Source organism: Telmatherina bonti (assembly GCF_933228915.1).
Source record: "Telmatherina bonti genome assembly, chromosome: 5".
NCBI lineage: Eukaryota > Metazoa > Chordata > Actinopteri > Atheriniformes > Telmatherinidae > Telmatherina > Telmatherina bonti.
This window is the reverse complement of record NC_136623.1, coordinates 14,138,497-14,150,540: the sequence shown is the minus strand read 5'-3', so window position 1 is coordinate 14,150,540 and position 12,044 is coordinate 14,138,497. Positions and strand designations below refer to the sequence as shown.

Sequence of the window (12,044 nt, the reverse complement as noted above, 5' to 3'; positions counted from 1 at the left end):
GTGGCTTTGGATCTGCCTCCTGATGTTTGCCTCAGATCTTTTTAATATCAACATGTTTCTTAAACCATATCAGGTTTAATATAACAGATAAATACTGTCATGTTTGTCATGCTGTTAATAGTTTAACACTAATATGTGTCTGACATTTGTCTGGCTTTAATAAATTCCTTTCTGTTGACTGAAAGAAGCTGAATGAAAAAGTAAAATTTGATAAAAACTTTTTATTCATAATTTTGTTTGAGTTTTTTGTTGAAACTAGTCCTGTGGCTAAGATGTGAAAGAGTAAAGTTTAAATGCTTTCTTATATGTGCAGTATGTACAAGTCAAACACAGCCTCACCTTACATAGCTTTAAAACATTAACAGCAATCACAGCTTATTATATGAAGTTTTCACTCTTTCCTTTTATTTTACTTGTTCATGCATATAAATTAAAACAGTTTGATCTAAAAGATGTCTTGTAAGTAAATAAAAAAAATAAAAAATAAAATACTAATTAAAAAATAAAACTATATTGGAAGATTTAAACCCATATTTACAATAAAAAGTCTGCTGAGAAAGACCCACTCTGGACAAGAACACCTTGCGGTCAGGTTTTGACTTGAGAGTACTCAGTCGTGTCCTCGGAGCTGCTGGAGTTTGTCTTGGCTCTCTGCTGTCTGATGTTCACCTTCGTATAATTGACCTCCTCCTCATCTTCGCTGGTGTCTGTGTCTGACTCATAAAGATCAAAAGGGTATACTGAGTGAGCAGGTGAGATGTTCTCATAGTCGGTCATCACTCCTTTGTCATTCTGACGGAAAATAGAAACAAAAAACAAAATTAATGACAGCAGCTGGATGTTTTTTCATTGCAAGTTTCACCTCGATTATTTCTTTAAAGGTGTATTAAATGTACTTGGTTTCCCAAAGTACACGCTACAACTGAGTATAAAGGATGATAGAAATGTAATTTAGAGGTTTCTGACCTCTTCAGATGGCTTCAACTTCAGCTTGGACACTTTGGAGTAAATGGCTACCTCCTCCAATTTACTACTACAATAAAAAAAAAAAAAACATCATTAAACATGCCACGGGCAGTAAAACATAATTTCTTCCTTTCCTAAAACACAAATTCTCACTTCTGTTTCTTTGGAAAGTGCAGAGACGCATAGTTGAGAGAATCGTCTTCTGTGTGTCCGCCCTGCTGTCTGGCTGGCTGTTGTGCAGACGTAGCCTGAACAGATGCAGACGGAAACACGTCGGTGAATGGAGCAGAAACTGAATCAGTTCATTCATGCTTTAAACTGAAAGCTACAAGCTGTCCATTGACTGACTGATCTGCAAAAACTGAGTGATTACAGTAATTACAGAGACATTCAATGACAGGAAAATCCGTGAAGACACAGCTAAAGCAGACGGATGGAAAGCAACAGCTCAAGCAGGCAAACACTCATCCGCTGGTCTGCAGTGTGATTCTACAAATGAAGGTTGCAGGAGGCAGATGCCAGCACAATGTAGCTGTTATATCTATGTATTTATTGAATTGTAAGTGTATTAAGCTGGTGAAAGAGATAAATTGGGTTTGAATCTGACATGAAGGCTTTTGTTTTTTTTTTTTCCCCAGTCCTTTTACCCACCGGCCTGTTCATGCTCAGGAACTGAATAGAAGATTTGATGCAGTCTGCTGGCTTCCATAGCAAAGCATTTATTTTTCATGAATAAAGTCAAATGAAGACAGTTATTACAAACTGGATGAATGTAGATCATATAAGGATTTTATTTTAATTGGATTATAATTGGACTGTATCTTGAAGCGTACCTTCAGATGACCTTGTTGTGAATAGGTGCTATAAAAAAAAATGCTGAACTTGCTACAGAAGACAGCTTTCACATTAAGAGTACTTTTGTTTCAGAGATACATTTAATATTGTGAGAAATATTTTTATATTCATTTGGTTTAATGTGCTTCTTTTCTCAGCTTGACAGACCTGATTTAGATGAGTTGGATTTGGATTCACAGTGCAGTAAATTGTGTTGATGTTGGACGCAGACCTGTAGAAGAGAAAGAAAAGAAAAAAATAGAAAAAAACATGGTGGTTCAAATAAGAACCGGGCAGACTCTTATTGTTTCATTCATATCTCAATGATTTGAAAATGGTTTCTTTGTTTGACAAATGAGCAGCAGCATCCGGCTCCTAGTCCAACAGAGTGTTGCTTGTCCTGGGTGGTGACAGTGTTTATGTTTGCCGTCTTACGTGACGTCTGAACCGCGTTGGTGTCGTTGGGCATTTAGACGGCAAGGCTGGTCTGTCAAGAGGTCATCTCTGCTCCTGAAAGGCTCCACCAAACCCATCTCATTCCTGGTATTCCTCTCTCTGGCTATAGTCCACCGTGCCTGAATTAGTGTCCACACAAACACTTGTTTATCTACATTTGTTCAATGCGGATATAAAAAGGTTTTCATGTATGAACCATTACCAGAAAACTACTACATGGCCATGTGTTCACAGTTCCTTGTTGAGTATATCTTTTCCTTGTACATCTGCAAACAAAATGGTATTAACAATTTAATCTGTTCTGTTATACATGAATAATAATGTGTAATCATGCTTCTTTTTTCCACCAAAAAAAAAGCTTCTTATTCACTTTACCTGTATGACATGAATAACAGTAAGGGAATGAAAACGAGCAAGAAAAGCACAAGGAACACAATCATCTTGGTGTCTGTGGTGAAAAGAAAGAGAAAATTACCATGGTGACAGATCTGCGTTGGTATTGTGTTCCCAATTGCTTCCCTGAGTAAAAACATTAATATTCACTCACTGGGAAAAGGTTTGAACAGGTCAGAGAATTTTTCACCCATCTCATTTTTTGCAACACAGTAGTACTCTCCTCCTTTTTCCGAGTTCACCTTGAAGGTCTTTCCTGTGGACAATGGACCCTTTGTTTTACTGTACCAGGAATATGTAGCATCAGGATAAGAGTCACTCTTGCAAATCATCTCCACAACACGTGTCCCATCATTCAGCTGGCGATCCGTCCCTTTTATGATGATTGCTTGTTTTGGTGCATCTAAACAGTATGAAATAATAATGGAATATGTTTAGATTTATCAATGTGGGAAAGGAAATATAGACATGATCAAATCAATGAGCTTCTGTTTACCAAGTGTGGTATTTTAACATAGCTTATGTACCATAAAAAAAAACATTGTTATACTCACACTTTACTTTAACATCAATTTTCCGTGAGTTTCCAGCTCCAATCTTATTTTCTGCTCTGCAGCTGTACTGTCCACTGTCGGCAGGACTGGCAGAATGTATAAAGTATTTCTGCTTTTTGTTGTTGAATGCCATTTCGTCCTTAAACCAGGTGAAAACTTCGGCTGGTGGATCAGAGGTGGCTTTGCACTCCAATGAGATTGAATCATTTTCTTTCACAACAAACCCAGGTGAAGGTAACACCGTCACATCTTTTGGAACATCTGAGTTTCCACAAATAAAACACAAAGGAAAGAGATTTTATCCCATATTTATGTTCACTTTTCACATATTTCAGACTCAATAAAACCGAACAATTTTTACTCTTGCATGACTGTTTAACTGTATGGAAAAGTATGATTCTAAAGACACAACACCACAGGTTTATTTCAGTATGTGTAGCATTAATTATTCTATTTAAACAGAAATTAAACTGTAGTAGCTTATCCACACTATGAAAATTTAAATCTATTTAGGAGGCAGAGACTGGACTGGGCTGCTTTCATAGATCAATCATTTAAAGTTAGAAGTAACAAAAACTTCTAAAAAGTCATTTTAAAGGTCCACTGTGAAGGCTGTGGTGCCACCTAATGGCTCAAACTGCATATTGCAACTTAATAATTCCTGTGTATTAACAACTATCATCCCACTTCACACTTCCAGACCACACTTAACACAAAATTAGGATATACAATCCTTTAGAAACATGCTTTAGAACCAGAATTAGTTTTTTTCCTGGTTAAAGAGAACAATCAGGAACGGCCTCTCATGGGATTATAGTTCTTACAGGACTCTACAGAAAACACAGCTATGCACATGTGGCCTTTACACTCCTAACATATATAACAAATCTATAATATGCTATATAATATAACAATACAGGACATTTCTGTCAGTGTTGTAATGTACACACAATTTAAAATTTTGACTGGCTAAATTTTACAAAGTATGACAAAATCTAAAAGATTCACTTCTGAGGGAATATTTTGTTTTGTTACATTGAGGTGAATGAAAACTGATGTGATGACATTAGATTAACAAAAACAAATGCGCCACATGATCACTCACATTCAACGACCAGTATCCTCTCCTGGCTTTGTGTTGTGTTTTCGCTGTTTGAGGCGATGCAGATGTAACGCCCCGCGTCAGCTGGAGATGCTGTAAAACTGTGGCGTATTGTGTTGTGGTTGTTAGATGTTTGAGAGTTCCAAATGTCGTGCCATTCTTGAGACTGAAAATGTTTTAGTATAAAGGCTGATGATGGAAAACTTTCAGCAGAGCAGCTGATAGTGACGGATTGGCCTTCTCTGACTTTATCGTCCATATTCAGCATGAGATTGGTGGGAGGAACTGTGGAGAGATGAGGTTTTCATTCACTGTGTGTGGTAGCACCAAACAAACCAGGGAATGTTCATTTTGTTTCTCCGTTTGCTGTCTGTGGTTTTTACAAAGCGTTAACAGGCACTTTAACCCATTTTCAGTTTTACAAGTTAATCATGCAGCTCGATCAAACTGTTGCCCTGAATGGAAACAAGCTTGTAACCTACACAAGACTGTAATTAGCCTACATAAACACACACACACACACACACACACACACACACACACACACACACACACACACACACACACACGCACACACACATAAAGAAATAGTTACTTACAGCGTACTCGTATGCACATCGGTTCACTAGTTTCCCCTGCACCAATACTGTTGCTTGCGTTGCATGTGTAACAGGCTTCATCTGCTCTTTGGACTGAAGCTAAAGTAAAACTCTGGTCATAGCCGATGTGTGTCTTGTATGTGGGATTAGACTGTTTGTAACTGAACCAGGAGTAATGTGGTTCTGGATTAGCTTCTGTGTTACAGGTAAATATGATTCTGCTGTTAACCCTCACTTCATTATTAATATAACTACCAGAAATGGCAACATTGCTCCTTGGCTTGTCTGGGAAAAAAAGAAAAACAAAGAAATAGTTGTTTAAGTTTCACAGAACACCACAGCAACCGTGCAGATTTCTTTTGCTTTTTTTTTTTTGTCATCATTAATTTATGCGGCACAGGAGTGTGTAAAACTTACACTGAACGTTCAGATGAAAGGATCGTGATGTTCCAGAACCCACTGTATTAGTAGCTTTACACGTGTATGTTCCGCTGTCTTTTCGCTGAACGCTGAGAAAAATATTCTGCTTAGCTGTTTTCAATATAGCCCCATTTTTATACCAAACAAATAAATGTGGTGATGGTTGGCTTCTCTTCACATGACACGTAAGAGAAATTCTCTCTCCTTCTTTTACGGTTGAGGGCGATCCTGTTACATAAACTTCAGGGGCATCTACAACAAAAATACATTACTTTATGGTGACTTTGAATACTGATGACATCTGAGCAGAAAATTTACACATTGTTGCAAACTGTAACATAAATAAATTAATTTAGGTTCAACTGGAAATACTTACATGAAACTGTAATATTTAATGTGTTAGATTCTTTGCTTCCATGTGTGTTGTTAGCTTTACAGTGGTATGAGCCAGTGTCTGAATCCTTAGCTGACGTGATCTTCATCTCAGTTCCTGACAATTTGAACATGTTATTTTCAAACCAGTTAAAGGTGACATTGGGTTGGGCTTTGGCAGAGCAGGTTAGAGTCACAGAATCTCCTTCCTTCACACTTTCAGGGCTTGACACGGCACGTACATCTTGAGGAGCATCTGTGTCAATAAAATCAGAGAGCGTTATGACAAATTAACATGCAGCACTTGCTGTTCAGACAAATTAATGCAGAAGCACAGACATTTTAGTCCTTGCAAATAGGTAATGAACATGTAGCAAGAACAATAGATAAATAGTTTTGGACAAATTATTTCCATACAGTCACACTGAATCCTCCTCAGTGGTAGATTCACAAGAAGCTGCTCAGATTAACTGCGTGATTTAAACTGAGATGAGATTGTGACCCTTGAACTACAGTTGGATCATTATTAAACATGATTCATGTCTAATGATGATCAGTCGACAACAGAAAGAAACAGTTTCAGTGACTTACATTCTACGGTTAAAGTGACGTTTTTGATCAGATACTTGTCCTCATTGTCTGATGTTTGGCATGAAAACTCGGCCCCGTTAACCATCCAGTTGGTCTTAAAGCTGTATCTGATTGTTTTTGATGCCACATTTTCACTGGTTTTGTCCCCGATTTGGACTTTTGACAGTGACTGCATTTGGTCTATTTTTAGTTCTGATGGACATGACTTCAATGTAGAACATGTGAGGGTTACTTCATTATTCTCCACAACAACAGGAGGCGTCTCAAACGTGATCAGGCATGGATTGTCTAGAAAACATAAAACAAAATCAAGCAAAATCAGTTGAAAAATAATCATGAACATAAAAAAAGTGTCATTTTAGATATCAAATGGTATCATAGTGATGTTTTAAAGAGTGACCATCTATATGTAGCTGCAGTGTGGAGTTTTGGTCATACTTGTATGTTGTTGATGCTATTTATTGAGTTAAAATTCTTAACTTCAGAAGAATTAGATGAAGGTTTAGACACCATAAGTGTCTCTGAAAGTGTGACAAAAGTGTGTATATCCCAACACATCATCCTAAACCCTGTTAACAGGTTTCCCTAGTCAACAAGCCTGTCTTGTAAATGACATGTTGGGTCTCAATGTGATCCCCACTATGAATAAAGGTTAAATACAAAAGTAAAACATTTACTTTCAGTACATTTTCTTAACCTGTTAAAATCAAATAAATGATTAAAAAATGGAGTCATCCCTCACTTTTTTAACTAGCTATAAATCTGTGAATACCCATTCAGCTCATTTTTATTTTCTTCTTTAAATGGTTTTCCCTTAAAGTTTCTGTATCTGTTGTATTATTATTGTTGTTAATAATGAAAGTGATGCTTTTTTTCCCCCCACAATTGTGTTTGAAACGTGTACCTGCTGTATACATTTTATTTGCCTTTTTTCTGCCTATTTAAACTTTTTTTTTTTGTTCCTGTTTAATTTTCTATTTAAAAAAACTAGTTTTAATTTTCATTTTTAATGCTTCTTCTGCTGCTTGCTGTAAAGCTTTTGATGTTTATGTAAAGGACTTGAGTTGTTTTCTACATGAAATGGGCTATGTACAAGCAACCTGTTACTAAACAGCTTATTTTCCACCTGTTCTCCATTTATTGTTTTTATTTTTATTTTTTTTAATTTCAAATATTTACTTTAATCAGGGACCAAGTTGTGCTTAGAAAACTCTAAATGGAAATTTTTATTCATAATATACTATGATATAAAAAAGGAAAATGTAACTTTATCCCAAACATTTACTTGATTATTTATTTAATTATTTATTGTTGACAACTTATTTATCTCACCTATTCATTTTTCTTCCAAGTTAAATAAACATTTATATCAAATTCTAATAAAGTAGATCTGTTTGAGAAAACTGTTGTTCAGGAAAAGTTCAGACAAATTTAGGAGGATTATCAGTATTTATCCATGTTTTCTGCACTTTGTACTTACCCAGAACTGTTAGCGCTGCCACTGGATTTGTTACCCATTTTACTTTTTCCTCTACATATCTGAATGAATAGTTTCCACTGTCAGATTTATTCAGGTTACAGATCAAAATATGACACACTGATTCTGGTCCCAATTTAGATGAATCAACATTATAGGACACTCTGTTTTTAAAGAGTGAACTGACATTGTGATTCTCATGTTTGCTGTAAACAATAGTGCCATTAAACTCCTTTAACGTGTCATCCCAAACAGGGTTTTTCATCCAAAACCAGCTGCCGTCGTAACTGTTAGGTTGTCCAGCTTCTTTTTCACATTTAATTTCAATGCAGGATCCCTCTTTTGCTGTCAACTCAACATTCTCTAACACAAAGGGGTTGTTTTGGTTACAAGAAAAATCTGTTGGCGAGAAAACAAATAGGAATGTCAGATAACAACAAACTGTAACTTATATGTCAAATATAAAAATATCAAGAATAGAAAAGTAAAAAAACAACCTTTTATGAAAAGGAATGTCAACCACCAGAGTGTGTGTATATTCATTTTCAAGCAGGACTAAAGTCTTAAATGGTAGCTTTCATTTCCAGTAAACTGCTGGTGACATTCTTCCTTTTTGACTTTTCTCGCATATACCAGAGCACTCTTAGTTTCCTTTCTCACCACCAGTCCGTTGTGATCCTGCAGTAAGAATAAGTTGAAGCACAACAAACAAAATATCTTGTTTTATCCCTCATCTGCACCAGTAAAGCTGCCCAGTTTACCACAGGAAATGTATTTTTGAGATTTGTTCACTGTTGCCCTTGAATGTTTGAGATCAACATTTATAGACCAAAATGACATTTTCAATTAAATTAGGCAGACTAACAGGAATGCTTTTCAATAAAAAGTGTAAAAAAAAAAAAAAAAAAAAAAGCTTGTTCTTACCTCAGTAGACTTACTAACAGCAGTATGGACCACACAGTTTCTCTAAAAATAAGTTTTTAAAAAAGGAAGTTCTCACAGTCGACTTAAACGCTCCAAACATTTGCATGCGCAGTCAAGCAGCCCGTAGAACACCAGGCTTTTATAGCTGCATTCGCAAAGAGAAGTTTCTTTTTCTTTTTTTTTTTTTTTAGCTTCATCCTGTATGCATCTAAGCTTTCTCCTGTGTCTTCTATTTAAAGATTTCTTCATAGTGAAAGTTGCAATATGAGTGGCTCCTGTACAGGCACAGACAAGCTTATAACATGTTTTAATCTCAGCTCAGCTCAGATGTCCTGCGCTGAAACAGACAGGATAGAAAAAACAAGATAAAACATAAAATATATCAAGTTTATTGAGCAGAAACATAAACAAGAAACATTGCACACAGAGGTAAAGCTTTGACTCATTTCTTCTCTCCAAGAGCAGCAGCTACGATGTTCTCACCATCAGCAGCCATTTCATCAACAGCACCGTTTAAGGCTTGCAGCATAGCAGTAAAGGAGCGGCTAGCTGAACGCGCATGTCTAGGCATCGCCATTTGTAGCAGCTTTGATGAAACTGTGGCCAAATCCTTCTCTGCCATCGACAGGCGTTTTTTAACTTCTCCTTTAGTGACCTCTACCGACAGCACGCACGTCCGTAGCTCTTTAAGTTTTGAGGGGTCCATGCCTCGCTGGCGGGCCAGTCGCTCGATCGATTTGTCATCCAGACACAGAGACAGCTGTGCTTTCAGAAGAATCCGTACTGCTATACTTGAGTCCACCATGGATGCAACAAGGGGAACAGGAATAGTTGACATCCCGCCAGACAGTGAGGCAGCAGCCCATATAATTGCTTTGAATGAATCCTTTTTCTGTGTGACCAGTGTTGAAGTGATTGTTGGTAAAGCCAAGAGAAGGGCGTGAGCCCGGACCTCTGGAAGGTCTCTAACCATGTCATCCAACAGGCCAGGGAAGTCGAACTTCTCCAGCATGGAGGGTCTGATGAGGTAGATCTTGGGCTGTTTCACACCCTGTGATTTCAGCTCTTCCAAACTGGCTTTCTTCTTCTCCTCAAGGGTCTTATCCGTGTCTTTTACAGAAGCCAGAAGCAGAAAGTACACCGTTTGTCGCTGAAGTGAAAGAGCCTCCAAGAAAACCTGCACGCTGTTGGGTTGGAGTGTCTGTGTGAATGTCATGAAGACTGCATTGTAGCGGAGGAACTTAAATTTAGTCATGTATTCCTCTGGTTCAAATGAAGACATTGTTGGGACAGGTGGTAGATCCCAGAGGCGGAAGTCAGGGTATTTAGGGTTGGGGTAGCCGGCCACTTCTTCCGCTGCAGCAGGGGATGGAGAAGGAGCTGCGCCCTCGTCATCAGGCCCGAGGCCACGTAGGGAGTTCATAAATGAGGCTTTTTCATCTCCACGGTCGCCCACCACCGCTAGGTTGATCCTGCTGATGAGGAGATCTTCCACAGCATCCCTGACATCTGATAACTTATTGGTCTCTATGGATTCTTTGAGGGTCTCAAGGAGGTTTAGACTTTTCAAGACATCAGCCATTACTGTGGAAAGATAAGGAAACCCTTTGATAGGCCAGGATGGTTGTATTAACACTTCAAGACATTTCAAAGAATACACCTAGATTAGAAAGAGGTAGAAGTAATGGTTTTGCTCAAAAATGACACTATAGTAAATTAATGGACCTTATTTTGACCCTCTTGAACAATTAATGCCCAGCTGCTGATTTAGAACATTTTTAAAATCTACTTATATTTAATAATTTGGGACATTTTAAGGGTAAAATAATATATGATCTTTCATGACTTGTGTACAGTTGCTGACAATGTGTGGTTTTACTTAAATGCTACTTTGAATGCAGTAGGCTACTTATAATGGGGTACTTTTACGTTGTTGCGTGACCAACTCTGCTCTTCGAGAGCCGCAGTATTACAAGTGTTGGGAGTTTTCCTGCTGCAACGCACCGGACTCAAATGAATAGGTAATCAGCAGACATGTTTTAGACATGAAGCTCTATACAAGTCTGCTAATTAAGTCTAATGTGTGTCACATGTGTTGTAGCAGGGAAATTCTGACTGCATGAAGGAATGCAGCTCTCGAGGACTGAAGTTGCCCACCTGTAAGTTGGGCAACTTGTAAGTTGAGTTTTCTCATGTTAACTCATGCATGAATATCAGATTGAGGAAAAAAGGATCAACACTTCTATTAAGTTCAAAAAGACATTGTAAAATTATTTAAAAATGTATCTGTAAATATTTAAAAATGTCTAACATTTCTGGAAATAGTGTTTTTATCTATTGTGTGAATTTTAAGATTTTTAAAAAAATAGTAATTGGGGAATTTTATTGATGAAACAAATTAAGTAAAAGCTGTACAGATTTAATAATCCTAAAGGTTTTTTTTTTTTTTTTTTTTGGCAGATCAGAACAAATTAAACTTCATCCAATGAGAAATAATTCTTAGAAAAAAATACTTGGAAAGGAGAGAAAAATCCTCAATTCCAAAATGAAATATTTAAAGTGCATCTTTAGGACTTTGCAATGTTCCTTGAACTGACTGGATGGATGCTGGTGTAACTAATTCTCACATCTGAACTTACAGCGTCTCTGTGGTCAAAACAACCTGAAGCCTGGAACAGTCCCATTATCTCAATATAAACAAAAAGTATTCATTTAGTGTCCATTCAGAAAAAGAGAACACACTCACCTGTGTTTTTGGAGAAACAACCCTCTGGTTAAAATATTTTGCTGAGAAAGCTTTGGTAGCGCTGAAGTGTCTGGTTGATCTATTTAAAGTGATTGTCCAGCTAGTGGAACATTCTAATCCTTATTAAGCTCAACCTTAATCCTATTTCACTTTAACAGTTTGCATGCCTACTGTGTGTATGTGAAGCTGCTGCCGTCCACGTGTGTGCAGATTCATTTGTAAAACAATACACTAACAATTATACAACTTGATTTTTGAAAATTATTATGCCACAACAGACATTTCTGTTACATGGGACATTATTTAGATTCACATAACAGGTGTAAAAACTGAAAAGATGTCCATCAGTGATTAGCTTTCATTGAATAAATATAGAAACTGTTGTTTCGGCCCTTCAGTCTGTTTCTCTGTTAGGCTGACACAAAACCACAATAAGCCATCAATCAACTTTGTTTTTTTTTTTTTTTTTTTTATGACAGCTCTCATATACATGTCTTGCTCTCACAAACAAAGGGGAACAAAGTTACAGAGATATGCTCTGCTGCATGTAAAAACCCTTTGAATCCACACTGCAGAGTTTCGCTTTCCTCTGTTAAGAGGAACTTAATAT

At 37.1% G+C, this 12,044-nt stretch overlaps 1 protein-coding gene across 1 annotated transcript; it reads right to left on the bottom strand.

The window, feature by feature from the left end:
• Positions 1-9,130: 9,130 nt before the first annotated feature.
• Positions 9,131-10,270, bottom strand: irgq2 (immunity-related GTPase family, q2; the record flags this gene model as incomplete). The annotated part of the gene is made up of 1 exon (XM_079240234.1): positions 9,131-10,270. The coding sequence occupies one exon, from the start codon at positions 10,268-10,270 to the stop codon at positions 9,131-9,133; it is 1,140 nt and encodes a 379-aa protein (XP_079096360.1).
• Between the last annotated feature and the right edge of the window lie 1,774 nt (positions 10,271-12,044).